The 14980-nt window shown below is 52.8% G+C and overlaps 2 protein-coding genes across 2 annotated transcripts; one reads left to right on the top strand and one right to left on the bottom strand.

The window, feature by feature from the left end:
* The first annotated feature begins 680 nt into the window (after window positions 1-680).
* Window positions 681-5324, top strand: TRAPPC14 (trafficking protein particle complex subunit 14). The gene is made up of 11 exons (XM_084761294.1): window positions 681-1284; window positions 1553-1648; window positions 1756-1885; window positions 2021-2107; window positions 2287-2407; window positions 2524-2671; window positions 3083-3165; window positions 3251-3414; window positions 3974-4128; window positions 4277-4470; window positions 4592-5324. The coding sequence occupies exons 1-11, from the start codon at window positions 886-888 to the stop codon at window positions 4743-4745; spliced, it is 1731 nt and encodes a 576-aa protein (XP_084617420.1). The 5' UTR covers window positions 681-885; the 3' UTR covers window positions 4746-5324.
* A 367-nt stretch (window positions 5325-5691) lies between these two features.
* Window positions 5692-13343, bottom strand: LAMTOR4 (late endosomal/lysosomal adaptor, MAPK and MTOR activator 4). The gene is made up of 5 exons (XM_084761311.1): window positions 13218-13343; window positions 9503-9816; window positions 8939-9019; window positions 6251-6368; window positions 5692-6006 (listed from the first exon to the last, which is right to left on the bottom strand). Exons 2-5 carry the CDS (start codon window positions 9503-9505, stop codon window positions 5909-5911), a joined length of 300 nt encoding a protein of 99 aa, XP_084617437.1. The 5' UTR covers window positions 9506-9816; window positions 13218-13343; the 3' UTR covers window positions 5692-5908.
* Between the last annotated feature and the right edge of the window lie 1637 nt (window positions 13344-14980).

Genomic DNA, 14980 nt, shown 5'->3' with positions numbered 1-14980 from the left:
AGTTATTTGTTTTCTGTAGGGCTCTCAAAGGGGAAGTGATGGAGAATCTTTTGTTGGATAAAAATTAGGCTGAAAAGGGTTCTTTCTTTTCTTTCAATATTCCCTCAAGGCTGGGGATACAGAGATTGGTAAAACGACTGGCTAGCATTTGGCTGAGGCTCAAGTATGTCAGACACACACACATACACACACACACACCCCACAAGCTGCTGCCGCTGCCACCGCCGCCGCCGCCGCCACCACCACCACCAAAAATGCAGGAAAAAGACAGGGATGTAAGCTAGAATGTTTGCCTAGCGTGTTTGAAGTCCTGGTCTCAATCCCTAGGCTTGCATAAGTCAGACCTGATGGCACATACCTGTAATGCCAGGACTCTGGAGAACGGAGGCAAGAGGGTCAAAAGTCTGAGTTCATCCTCAGTCACATAGGGAGTTTAAGGCCAGCTTGGGCTACAGGAAACCCTGTCATAAAAAGTTACGGAAGAAAGCAAGGGAGAGTGGGGAGGAAAAGAAAGGAATGATGCGGGGGAGAGGGAGGCAGGAACAAATAAAAATAACTACTACCCAAAGAAGCCTGTCTAGTATCCTATAGGTGCCTCAACAGCCTGCTATTTATCCTTCGCCCCTTCCGTGAAACCTCGGCGGCCACGCCCCTTTGCTTCCGCTTCCGGTTTCTCTCCAGTCATTCAGACCCGCACCCCAGTTCCGGCGCCGCGGGGTCTGGGTTCCGGGTTCGTTTCCCTGGTTTCCGGGCCCGGCTGGAGTCTCCCGCTGCCGGGCGGAGCTGCGGTCCTCTGGTGTCGGGACTCGCCGGCCGAGCTCCCGCCGGTCCCGTGGCTCCCCCGCCGGCCCGGGCTCGGATCCCGGCGCCCTCCCTCCCCGCCCAATGGAATCCCAATGCGACTACTCGATGTACTTCCCGGCCGTGCCGCTGCCGCCACGCGCCGAGCTGGCTGGGGATCCGGGCCGGTACCGGGCGCTGCCCCGGCGCAACCATCTGTACCTGGGAGAGACGGTCCGCTTCTTGCTGGTGCTGCGCTGCCGGGGCGGCACGGGGCCCGGCGCGGGCTTGGCATCCCGAGGGGCATGGACCGAACTGGCCACCGCCCTGGCCGCCCTGGCCTCGGTCAGCGCCGGAGGGGGCCTGCCAGGATGCGGCGGCACCGGCGACCAGGATGCCGAGCCCCCGGGGGGAGGGGATCCGGGGGGCGGAGGTTTGTTTCGAGGCTGCAGCCCCCTTCTCACTCACGGCCCGGGCCCTGCTACCTCAGGGGGAGCGACCACGGTGAGGATCTTTGGGTGACAAAGGCTGAGGCGGGGGGTGGGGTGGGGGAAGGTTTGCTGGAAGCAAGAGAGGCAGTTTTGGGGCATGGACTCCCTAGGGACCTGATGGAGGAGGCAGATGACAGCATTGTCCTGCCTTGCAGAGTGACCTAAGACAGGAGCAGGTGACGGGAGGGCATACAGACTACTTGGCCTGTCTTGCAGAGAGGTTCAAGCCTCCTGCGTCTTTGACACCTTCCTGACTTCTTCATCCATTTGACAACCCCTAGCTGCCTGTGGAAGAGCCGATCGTGTCCACTGATGAGGTCATCTTCCCACTCACTGTTTCGCTGGATAGACTGCCCCCAGGGACACCCAAGGCCAAGGTAGGGTGACAAAGCTGGAGCCGATGCCCTATAAATTCGGATGACATTTCGAGACCCATCTATCACTCCTCGTGAGCATGGGCCGATGGCTCCCTGTACCTGCCTAGATTGTAGTGACCGTGTGGAAGCGAGAGGTCGAGGCCCCAGAAGTCAGAGACCAAGGCTACCTGCGCTTGCTGCAGACTCGATCTCCTGGGGACACTTTCCGTGGAGAACAGAGCGCCTTCAAGGCTCAAGGTGGGGGAGAGGTGGGGGAAGGGGGGCGGGAAGAGCTGGAGCTCGGAGAGGAGTAGATAGATTAGAGGAGGCACCCACATTGGAAGGGAAGAACTGTGAGGTGGTCTCACTTCTTGCCTCATCCTCTTTCCGCAGTGAGCACCCTGCTGACGCTGCTGCCCCCTCCGGTTCTGAAATACCGGCAGTTCACTGTGGCTGGAAAACACTTGACTGTGCTCAAGGGTGAGCAGATAACGCCGCCTCAAGGCTTGATTTGGCAGCAAGGGAATGGAGAGCAGGGATGGGTCCTGTATGCTATAGGCTAAGGGTGGGGCTGGGGATGAGGAGGTCTCACTACGCTCAGCTGGGCTTCTTTCCCTCCCTGCATCCCCCCCCCCCCCCCCACACACACACACACACAGTGCTCAATAGCTCTTCCCAGGAAGAAATCTCCATCTGGGATATCCGAATCCTCCCGAACTTCAATGCCAGTTACCTACCTGTCATGCCCGACGGCTCCGTCCTGCTGGTGGACAATGTCTGGTGAGGTCCTGTGGAGAGACGTGCGGCTGTTGAATGGGGTGGGGGTGGGGGGACAGGGGACAGAGATGGGACATGGCCAGCTCCTTCCTACCCTGCTTCCCTTTCTTCTGTATTAGTCACCAGTCTGGGGAAGTCTCCATGGGTTCCTTCTGCCGGCTTCCTGGTACCTCTGGCTACTTCCCCTGTCCGCTTAGTGCCCTGGAGGAACACAACTTCCTGTTTCAGCTGAGAGGGGGTGAGCAGCCCCCTCCCGGGGCCAAGGAGGTGAGCTGGTGTGTTCACAGAAATGATCGACAGTGGGAACCGTTCAGTTGGTAGAGTGCGCGCGGAGGGAGCACAGAACCTTGGGTTCTGCCCTCAGCATTGCATAAATCAGGCACAGTGGCGTGCGCCTGGGATCCTAGCACTTGGGAGGTAACAGGAGGATCAGACGGTCTAGGCTATGAGACCTGCCGGGTGTTAGTGGCACACGCCTTTAATCCCAGCACTGGGGAGGCAGAGGCAGGCGGATCGCTGTGAGTTTGAGGCCAACCTGGTCTACAAAGTGAGTCCAGGAGAGCCAAGGCTACACAGAGAAACCCTGTCTCGAAAAACAAAAAAACAAAACAAGAGAGTGGAAGGGAAAGGCCATAGGTCTCTCTGAACATGGGACGTCTCGCTTTGTTCCGTCTGCAGGGTCTTGAAGTCCCCTTGATTGCCGTGGTTCAGTGGTCCACCCCAAAGCTGCCCTTCACCCAGAGCATCTACACCCATTACCGGTGAGTGTGAGGGAGAGCCACCAGACACTTTCCTGCTCACCTCTGCCTAACACACATACCCAGCTTCGTCTCTCACTGCTCTCAGCCTGCCCAGTGTCCGCCTAGACCGCCCCTGCTTTGTGATGACCGCTTCTTGTGAGTCCCCTGTTCGGACCTACGAGCGTTTCACTGTCACCTACACGCTGCTCAACAACCTCCAAGACTTCCTTGCTGTGAGGCTTGTGTGGACCCCGGAACACGCACAGGCTGGTGGGTCACCTGCCAGGCTGAGACCTTGTCCCCTGGGAGGGACGGGAAAAGGAAGAAGAGGCAGGATGAGGAAGACCAGCTCAAAGTGGTGGCCAGCCCCGCCTCAGTGGGTGATTTGTAGTGCCCGGATGGCTCTGCTGGGGACTTGTGTAGCCATCTGGGGTCACAGATGGGGAACTGAGATAGGCAGGGGGTAGAAACACTGGGCCTATGCTTTCTGGCACCCCCCCCCCCACGCACCTGTTTACTAGCTGTGTGACCTCGGGTAAGTTAATTCATCTCTCTGAGTTTCTATCCTCTCTAAAACTGAGCAAATAACATCTCATGGCTCATATACATATTAACAGTTAGTGCATGATACGGGTTAGAGCAGACCTCAGCGCACAGCATTAACCCATTGTCTGCAACTCTCAGCAAAAGATAACATTTACTCAGTTTACTACACAGAGCATTTTGCAGATTAACCACTTCCTCCAACCCTTCCTGTGCCGGTAAAGACCTGTGGGAGCTGAGGAAAGGAGTCCAGTGCTCAGGGATATCTGTGTGTTTCTGTCCTCAGGAAAGCAGCTGTGTGAGGAGGAACGCCGTGCTATGCAGGCAGCCCTAGACTCCATCGTCTGCCATACACCCCTCAACAACCTTGGCTTCTCCCGGAAGGGCAGCGCGCTTACCTTCAGTGTGGCCTTCCAGGCCCTGAGGACGGGACTCTTTGAGGTGGGCTCAGTGTTGGGTGTAACAGTGAGGGCTTCTAGCTCCTAGAGGGGAAATGGCTGAGGTAGCACGAGAAGACTGGGCACAGGGAAGGTGGAAGGAAGCCCAGCCCGACCTGGGTCTGTGTGAAGGTCTGCATCTTCCCACCCAGCTGAGCCAGCACATGAAACTGAAGCTCCAGTTCACCGCCAGTGTGTCCCACCCTCCGCCCGAGGCCCGGCCCCTGTCCCGCAAGAGCAGCCCCAGCAGCCCTGCCGTCAGAGACCTGGTGGAGAGGCACCAGGCTAGCCTAGGCCGTTCTCAGTCCTTCTCCCACCAACAGCCTTCCCGTAGCCACCTCATGAGGTAAGGGAACCCCCCACCCCCAACTGATGGCTGACCAAAAACCAAGTTGGGGTCAGGAGCAGGGCGAGGAGTGGGATGCTATGGCCTCCCAGAGCCCACAGCCTCTTCTGTCTTCTTCCAGGTCAGGCAGCGTGATGGAACGCAGGGCCATCACCCCCCCTGTGGCCTCCCCCGTCGGTCGTCCCCTCTACCTGCCCCCGGACAAGGCTGTGCTTTCCCTAGACAAGATTGCCAAGCGCGAGTGTAAAGTCCTGGTGGTGGAGCCTGTCAAGTAGCAGCAGCCTGCTCACTGCACTCCGGACACTCCAGAACCCCTAAGGCCCCGGAGGGCTCCTCGTCCCTAGGCTGCGCCTCCCACTGTGGGCAGAGAGGCCCCACGGGGCTGCCTGTCTGTGTCTGCTGGTGAGGGATGAGGGCAGAAGCTGTGAAATGGGCAGTACGGCTGCAGCTCAGCCAACAGTATTCCCCCAAGTTCTTGTAAGGGGGGGAGGGGCTGGCCCCACCCCAGCAGGGCAAGGGTTGCAGGAGCTCCCTTACCCCAGGCCTCCGCTTCGTCCCGAGTTTACATTGTATTCTCAGTCCGGTTCCGTCTCCTCTGCCTCTGAAATTCCTTTCCACACACCCGCAGGGCTGAGATTAGAGGGTGGTAGTGGCAAAGGGACCCACGACAATGACAAACGGCTCTCGTGTCTCAGGGGTTGGGGGACATAGCTAGGTGGCCTCTTTCTGCCCCTCATGTTTACGTTGGCAGCCTGAAGCACTTTAAGTTCTGTTTTCTTGGTTTTTGTTTTTGTCTGTTGCTGTAACTTATTCTGTCTCCATCTTCCAACTGAAGTAAAACTATTTAAAGCTGTTGGGAGGGAGGACGGGTTTGTCTGCGTGTCGACCACCCGGGAGACGGCACCGCTGCCTTCCTATGCACGCTTCTCCAGTTCTAGTCTTACTTAATTCGGTTTTTTGAAACACCTTAGCCTGGCTTTGAAACCACTAGGCAGCCAGCCCAGGCCATCTGAAAACTTGATGTTCACGTGCTGGGATTACAGATGTGCACGACCACATCTGTCTCCAATTCTCAGTCTTCTGCCTGGCAGTGATCTTGACCCACCGACTGATGAAGCAAGGTACAGTTGTCTCCTTAGAGGGCTGAGGACAGGCACAGGGTGTAGCCTTACCCCCACCCCCACCCCCCACTCCCGCAAACGAACCATTCTGCACACGTCCTGAGCCCCAGGAGGGTTGCACTGGTGTTTATTATGCGGAAGGGAAGAAAGGAGGGGATTCCCCCGTCATAGTTTTCCTTTGTGCCTGGGGCTGGGCTGAGGAGGCGGTGAGCGTGCGCCCAGCTCCAGGTTCCAGCAGCAAGAGCGGTGGGGACGGTGTCCTCCATCTCAGGCCCAGGGGCAGGCAGTCCACTTCTCCAGCCAGCGCCTCATGCAACTCAGACATCAATAGGCTCCCGGCCTCGGTTCTGCCTCTTCACCACAAACACCCGCTGTCCTGACACAGTCACCAGCAGCGTGTGTTCACCAAAGACCACTGGAGAGGGAAGGGAGCTGTTAGTGGGTGTAATAGCGGCCACCGTGGGGGGGGGGGGGTCACAACAAAATCGGCTGCGATGGGACAGGACGAAGCAATTCTGTAATTTACGGAGGAGAGGCAGCTGTGAACCCCTTCTCCTCTTTATTACTCTGTTCTCATGCCAGAGGGGTCTCAAACTGAAGGCCCAGGTTGAACCAGGGACCCTGGAGGAATTGGGGGGTGACCAAAGACAGGAGCTCACCAGACAGGCGTTTGAAAGGGACATTGGTGCCATGGTGCAGCCGGAAGCCACAGGCTGTGCTGACTAGCTCTGAGATGGCGCTGGCTGCCTGCTCATCGTTCTCAAGGTCTCCAGATGACTGCATGCAGATGGAAGCCGGTAGGAACAAAGAGAGCCCAGAGTTAGCAGATTCAAGGCACAGGACCTCCGGCTGGTTCCCATACTTGTATGGTCTCCCTTTATACCTTCCCACAGTCCCAAGTGGCCCAGCTTTGGGGAAATCCCATCTAAACCTCTCTATGATGGTGTTGCCTTCCCTTGTGCCACCGTTGCTCACCCTGAAATACCAGGCTTCACTGCCGAGAGCAACTCTCCCGCTAGCCATGCTGGGGACCAAAACCTTGGCTGTGTTCACCAAGTGATCTGTCACGCCCCCAGCGCCTCACCTAGGATTCTAGGCAGATGTTCCACGCCCTGTCCCCCAAGCCAACTGCCCAGTCTTTAAAGGTTCCACCTGCTCCCCATCTTCCCACTTGTCCTGTGTGTAGGCTTTGAAGCTGAAACACCCACGGCATCTTTGAAGCTTTCCCTCTGGCTATTCCTCTGGACAGCAGTGCAGACTGTCTCAACTCCCGGTTCCCACCACTTCTAAATGGGGCCTTTACTAGATTTGGTCCCTTTTGCTCTCAGTTTCTCCATCTGTGTATTGGAATCAGCAAGACCTGTTTTATGGGCTTGTGAAAGTTTCATGAGAAAGCGAGAGCACGTTAAAACCCTGCCTGCATAGTGAATGTGCCATATAACTGCTATCAGTGTCCACGGGCCACCAACATTTCCCTTAGCTGCCGCCTTGGTCAACTCCTTTCTGGATTTCTTACTTGTTCAGGCACCCTGGCGTCTTTCTGGTTTTCCCAGTTCAAAGTCCTACTGGATGAGTATTCAGAAAGGTAATGGACGTGCAGAAGTACTTTTACCTAGTTACTGCCAACACATATGAACACCTCTGTGATGTGATCTCTGTCTGGGCTGTGGAGATGGCTTAGTGGATAAGAGCACTTGCTGCACAAGCAAGAGGACCTGAGTTCAAATCCCCAGCCAGGCACGGCCACACTCGAACTCATAATTAACCCCAGGACTGTGTGTGACGGTCCAGATAGGTTGGTTGCTGAGGCTTGTTGAGGTCTGCCAGCTTAGCTCCAGGCTAAGTGAGAGACCCTGCCTCAAAGAATAAGGAAGAGAGTGGTAAGAGCAGGCCTCTATAATGCTCTACACTGGCCTCAGCACATGTATGGACACACATACCTGTGTGCAGACCCTAGAAAATAAATCCAATGTCTTCTGCCCTTGCTCCTCGTTGCTACCAGCCTATTTCCTACCTAAACTATCCTGGACCAGTCTTGCTACACCATTTCTGTGTACACCATTTTGGGGGTTTGGTTTTGGTTTTTCAAGACAGGGTTTCTCTGTGTAGCCTTGGCTGTCCTGGACCTGCTTTGTAGACCAGGCTGGCCTCAAACTCACAGCGATCCGCCTGCCTCTGACGCCCGAGCGCTGGGATTAAAACTGTGCGCCACCACGCCCAGCTCCATTTTGTTTTAAAACCCTTTAAGTGACCCTCAAGATTGGTGCAAAGACGTTGAAGCAAGCCATGGGAAGTTCTCCATTATCACTTTAACCACACCATCCTTCCTGTGCAAACCGTTTCAACACACACCCACAACCAACCCAGCCAGGCATCGGGCACCAGCTCCCAGCCCCGGGTGGCCTTTTCCTTCCCCCTTCGCAACCCTGCCCTTACAACTCAGCTCAGCTCAACTCCCGCCTCTAAAGACGTCTTACAACAAAAAAGGTTCTAGGGGCAGGTCAAATGGCTCAGAGCAAGAGCACTTGCTTCAATGCCTGGTGCCCTGAGATCAATCCTCAGGACCCACGTGGTAGAAGGAGACCTCACTCCGGGAGGATGACCTCTGACCTTCACCCACTAGACACCCTTATGCACCACACACACAGACACTGAGTTTTAAAGATCTACAAAATAATAACATACTACAAGTAATCCGTTATCAACACACTGGTAACTAATTGTATGACATTGATTTTTTTTAAGTTTTTTTTTTTTTTTTGGTTTTTCGAGACAGGGTTTCTCTGTGTAGCCTTGACTGTCCTGGACTCACTTTGTAGACCAGGCTGGCCTCGAACTCACAGCGATCCGCCTGCCTCTGCCTCCCGAGTGCTGGGATTAAAGGCATGCGCCACCACGCCCGGCTTTTAAAGTTGTTTTTTGAGGCAGGGTTTACATGTAGTCCAGGCTAGAACTGGAACTGAACTTGATATGTCTAGCCAAGGATGATGTTGAACTTTTTTTTATTTTTTTCTTAGACAGGGTCTCTCTGTGTAGCCTTGGCTGTCCTGGACTCGCTTTTAGACCAGGCTGACCTCAAACTCAGTGATCTGCCTGCCTCTGCCTCCCAAGTGCTGGAATTAAAGGCGTGCGTCACCATGCCCGGCTATCTGCCTGTCTCCACCTTCCAAGAGCTGGGATTACAGGTTACGTTCATCGTGTTTGGTTTTATGCAGTACTGGGGAACCAGACAGAGATCAAGAAAACAGAAAACTGGGAGAAACTAGACAGTATTTGATGGGACTTCTAGGCCATGTGTCCCAAAAGGACCCCGCGCCCGTCCCACGCCTCGCTTTCCCACAACGCACCGCCAGGACTGCACCTTCGCTTAGCACCAGGTAGCCAAGCTGGTCAGGGATTCGCTCCAGCCCCTGAGTCAGTGCAGAAGTCTAGCGGGTAAAGAGGCAAGGGGTGAGAAACATGATACCCTTGTAAGCCCATTGCCCTCCTAGACGTGATCCTTCCAGACCCGCTAAATGTCTTGTGACACTATGTCTCCATCTGTGGTCACTATTCCGGCGCACCCCCTCCCCCACCCACCCCCGGGTCTTATACTCGTCACGCAGACGACCCAGGAGGACTTCCTAGCCCCACAGCCCCTCCCCATGGCCCCTTCCACTCCAATCCCCTTGGGCCCCGCCCCTGTGCCATCTAGATTACTCCCCAGCCTCCGAACACCCGGTAGCAGAGCCTTCTCCAGCCCTCCCAGTCGCCTCCCTCCCATCTCCGTTCCCTCTCGGGCTCAGAGTGGACTGGAGGTGACAGCGGAGTGCACGCCATAAGGGGGCAACCGAAGCTTGGTGTGTGTGTGGGGGGGGGATCGGGGACGCGGAACCCCAGGTTTGCACGCCCGCGCATGCGTCCTCACTCACCATCGCAGCCGTAGGTGCCGGGGGAGCTGTCTACGGGGTAGGTAGCTTCCGGCGCCAGGCTCGGGTCATGTGGTTTCAGCAGCTGACTCCAGCCCAGCCCTTCGCGTGAGGATTGGAGGGCGGGGACGTCATCAGACTTCATCAACCACTGCGGAGCGCCGCTTTCCGGACACACTCGTGGATTGGTTGCATTTCCCCGCCCCTCAGGATTTGCCGGCCTTACGAACGTGCGCAAGTGCGACCGCGGCTTCAAAAGGGAAATTAGCGCAGTCCGGTGATGTAAGGGGAGACCCCCTAGTATGTCACTCTTTAACCTGAAAAGAGAAACTAACGTGAAAGTCGCATATGGAAAGCTGTTCGCATGTTAACTCTTCTGCCTTGAGGAGGCATAAAAGTGAAGCAACCCAAATAAAACTGAATGGGCAAGTCAAATTTGGTGTGTTCACACACTAGCATATAATCAATACAAGGGAATAAAGTCCCCACACACAGTGCAACATGACACTTTCATAAACATGATACAAGACGGAGAAAGCAGGCTGGAAAGATGGCTCCAGAGACCACTCGGCTGTTAAAGGTCCAGGCTCACAACCAAAAAGATGGGTTGTGAAGAGGCAGGCACATAGGATCCCATATTTTGTGGTTCCATCTATGGATGATACTCAGCTGTGAGTGATGCCACCTGCTTGTAAACCTGGTGCTTGGGAAGCCAACGCAGAGAGTTGCAAGTTCAAGGCCAGACCGGGCTGAATAACGAGTTCAAAGCCAGTCCAAGGCCTGAGCTACCTGCCAAGACCCTGAACCAACACACACACACACACACACACACACACACACACACACTTGTGGCAAATGCAGAAAAACTGAAAGAGGGTGGTGGTGGGGCAAGAGAAAATAGGAAGTGGCTGTTAGTGAGGGTTTGGGGTGGTGTAGTTTCAGCTTTTGGGGATTCGTATTAAAGATTGCATATCTTCCTGAATGTGTAAAGTCAGCGCATCACACACGCTGAAAAAAAAAAATTAAGACGTGTGAATTCTCCCTCCTCCCCTTTCAGTACTGAGAATCAGAGTCAGGGCCCTGTGTTTGCTGGGCAGGTACTCTGCAGCTGAGCTCCGTCCCCAGAACAAACCAGAGCTCAACAGAGAAAGTTCTCCACCCCAATCCTCTTGTTTTAGGAGAAGCAGCTAATTAGAGAAAATGCACGTCTTAAAAAACAAACAAACAAACAAACAAACAAATAAAACACGAGATGGACGGGCACCACCAAATTCAGTCTTCACGACAAAAATATCGAAGTCGGGCTAGCAAGATGACTCAGCAGGCAAAGGTGCTTGCCACCAAGCCTAAGAACCTGAGTTCCATCACTGGGTCCCTACACTGTGAAAGGAAATAAGCAGCTCCCACAAATTGTCCTCTGACCTCGCAGGAGAGCCATGGCACTCGTGGCCACACACACACACACACACACACACACACACACACACACACACACACACGATAAAGTAATAAAAACAGAAGCATATTCACAACATAAAATTTAAGTTTAACTGGGTGCAATAATGCATATCTATGCTCCCGAACTCAGGAGCACTTTGGGAGGATCTTGAGTTTGAGGCTGTTTTTAACCTAAACAGTAAGATTGTCTCGAAAGAATTTTGTATTAGTGAAGGCTGACAAGAGAAAGTTGTTCAGGGCCTGGAGAGATGGCTCAGAGGGTAAGAGCACTGACTGCTCTTCCAAAGGTCATGAGTTCAACTCCCAGCAACCACATGTTGGCTCCCAACCATCTATAACAAAATCTGTATACATAATAAATAAATAAATAAATCTTAAAAAGAGAGAGAGAGAGAGAGAGCGAGAGAGAGAGAGAGAGAAAGTTGTTCCAAGATGCCAGGCCTTCCCTGGCCTTAGATACTTGTGACGCTTAGGGACAGAGTGTCCTGCTGTAGCTTAGGCTGGCCTTGAGCTCAGGTGCAGAGGCTGCGGCTATGTGCTCCCACTGCTGGCTTGCAGCAGCACGCTCTTCATATTCATTACACAGAGCATCCTCATCTCAAACTCCCATTCACAACCCCACAATAACATCCCCCTTAGCTTCCCTGTAGCATCTGCATGGTGCAGATCAGGGAAGCGCAGAGCTCAAGCTTTGCTCTCAGGCATACAACTGGCCAGTGGCAGAGTCAGTTCCTATGCCAAGAAGAATGCTTTTTTCCTTTGCTCTATGGACCAATTCTACAGTTCTCTCTCTCTCTCTCTCTCTCTCTCTCTCTCTCTCTCTCTCTCTCTCTCTCTCTCTCTCTCTCTCTCTCTTTCTCTCGGGAACAAAACAAAACCTGAAAGTGAAGGTTCTGGAAAAACTGTTTGCTCTTTCCTGTCTTGTATTGTTCTTCAAACTTGGGCTGGCTGGTTCTCCTCAGCTGTTCTGGCTCAAACTCTTCTCCCAGCTGACTTATTCAATCTGGCTTCTCTCTCTTGGGCCCTGAATTGCTTTGTTTGGCCTCAAACTAGCTCAGCGATCTGCTCTACTCTTCTGGTTCCTTCTCATTCTCTGGCTCATTCTGTCTTCACAAGCTCATGTCTCGCTTGCTCTTTCATGCAGCCCTCTCTCTGTAAAGCTCTCCTGGTTAAAACTGCCTCCTCTCCTCATTCTCTGTGTTGCTCCCTTAAGTGTCTTCCCTTCCCTCTCTTTTCTCGTGATAGTTGTGCATATTCTATTTGGTCAAATCTTCTCTGATCTGTCACTTTTTCTGCCACTCAATTAGACATCACTTTCAAACACGGGGGCTTCCTTCTACAAACTGATTTCACCATCATTGTTTGCGAGTAACGGCGTGTACCATCATGCCTGGGTCTAAGCTTTTCTTTACCTGAAACTTGCTTTATACCAGGCTGGCCTTGAACTTAGACATCTGCTTGACTCAGTTTCCTGGATTAAAGGCGTGTTTGTATTCCAGCCAGATCACACAGACCTAGAAGATCTTTGGATGTGATCTCTTACCAGAGCAGCCGCATTGTAAATTAAATTTCCTCTACACAATTATGCAGTTCTTTAAAAACTACATTTAACCTTCGGATTGCAAGTGACCAAGGCATTGAAGAATTCTTGGGATTCAGGGGTCAAGAAGGAGATGGGGTCTAGAGAGATTGCTTGGTGGTTCAGATCACGCGCTGCTCTGCTCCTCCAGGGGACCTGACTTTGGTTCCCAGCACGAGCTCCGTCTCTAGGGAATCTGATGTCCTCTCTCTTCTGGCTTCTGTGGACACCCACATGCATATGTGAGTGCTTGCACACACACACACACACACACACACACACATACACACACACACACATACACACACACACACACACATACACACACACTTAAAAATAAAAAATAATTTTTAAAAAGAATGTGAAGTCATAAAGCAAAGTTTTCATTTCCTTTCAGACGTAGTGCCAGACATGATATCACAGCAACTATTAACAGCACATAGAACACTGGTTTTCAACAACAGACAGCCCATATGATAAAGTAAATTACATTTAATTTTACCTCTACACTTCCTCCTGACATTTTTATTAACAGGGAAGAGCTCTTTGCAAGGCCCTGTTCATCAGTCAGTACTGTTACCTTTTGTAATAACTTGATCCACACTACTCATGTAGATAACAATATTTTTTGTTCTATCAACAAACGTGTATTGAGCATTCACTGTGTTCCAAAACACTGACCTTAAAATCGAAGGGTTCAGCAATGACTTTTCTCTGAGTCAGGATCTCATGCAGACTTGAAGCAAACGTTGATACTGGCCGTGGTAAGTGAGTGTTTAACGTAGCAACAAAAGCAACTCATAGCTCCCAAGCAAAAGCAAGTGGGATGTGATAGTTAACGGTTGTTGTTAATGGGACGGAATTTAGAATCACCAAGGAGACACGCCAGAGGCCTCTCTACGAGTAAGAGGTAAGACCCACTTTCAATGATTGCAGCGCCATCTAGTGGACTGGACTGGGACCTCAGACTTAGCGCCAGGGTTCATCTCTGCTTCTGGACTGAGAATGCCTTGTGACCCTAGCTGCCTGGCACTCCCACCGCCGAACCTTCCCGCTGCCAAGATACATCCCCCCCAAAATCATGAGCTGAAATAAACCCCTCTTCCTCAACTGCAGGATTTTTGTCACACCCACGAGGAAACTAAAGAATACACAGGACTACATCGTGATGAATAAGTTCTACGTAGCTAAGGAAGTGAAAGAGGGACAGTGTGAAGAATGAGAGGAAAAACACGTCACTCAAGACAACTCAATGGCTTGAAGTGGAAATGCAAATATCACCAACTGTTGTGAAGATGATCTCAACCGCCAACAGACAGCATCCTGAGCAGGAGCCTCTTCAGGGGAGGCTTCTAATTAAAACAACAACAGCAACAACAACAACAAAAATTATCAAATTGGCAGTTTACAGACATCCAGCAGAGGCTGAGACAGTTAGCTGTGGTTCCTTGTTAAGTTTTCACCCCACAGATGAGCTTCCTCTCTCTCTCTCTCTCTCTCTCTCTCTCTCTCTCTCTCTCTCTCTCTCTCTCTCTCATTGCAGGCACTTTTTAAAAAATTAATTAATTATCATCCCAAACTCAGTTTCCTCTCCCTCCGCTCCCCTCAGTCCTTCCCCTCCCCCTTCTCCCATCCACTCCTCCTCCCTTTCTCTTCAGAAAAGGGCAGGCCTCCCATGGACATCAATCAGCCAGCCTTGGTATGTCAGGTTACAGTAAGACTGGGAGCAGCTTCTCCTGCTGAGGTTAGTCTAGGCAGCCCAGTAGGGAGAAAGGGATCCGAAGGCGGGCAACAGAGTCAGAGACAGCCTCTGCTCTTGCTAGTAGGAGTCCCACAACACGAGGACCAAGCTGCACAGCTGGTACATATGCGCAGAGAGCCTAGGTCAGTCTCACGCAGGCTCCCTGGTTGGGGGTTTCCGTTTCTGTGAGCCCCCACGGGCCCAGCTTAGTTGCTTCTGTAGGTTTTTCTTGTGGTGCACTTGACCCTTCTGGTTCCTATAATCCTTCCTCCCCTCCTTCCCCTGACTCCCCCAAACTCTGCCTCATGTTTGGCCGTGGGTCTCTGCATCTGTCTCCATCAGTTGCTGGGTGAAGCCTCTCTGATAATGGGTATGCTAGGTTCCTGCCCGCCAGCAGAGCAGAATATCACTAATAGTGTCAGGGGTGGGCTTTCTCTCACAGCATGGGTCTCAAGCTGGGCCAGTCATTGATTGGCCATTCCCTCAATTTCTGCTCCTCCTTTGCCCCTGAACGTCTTGTACACCAGACAAATTGTAGGCGTAAGGTTTTGTGGCCTGGGTCTCTGGGTCCCAATATCTTCATTGGAAGTCTTGCCTGGTTACAGGACATAAACAGTTCAGGCTCCCTATCCTTATTGCTAGGAGGCTTAGCTAGGGTCACCTTCATAGATTCCGGGGAGTTTCTACTGCCCTAGCTCATCCC

This window comes from Acomys minous (genome assembly GCF_964271855.1).
Source record: "Acomys minous genome assembly, chromosome: 16".
NCBI classification, from domain to species: domain Eukaryota; kingdom Metazoa; phylum Chordata; class Mammalia; order Rodentia; family Muridae; genus Acomys; species Acomys minous.
The sequence above is the reverse complement of the archived record's forward strand: the minus strand, read 5'-3'. Positions and strand labels throughout refer to the sequence as shown.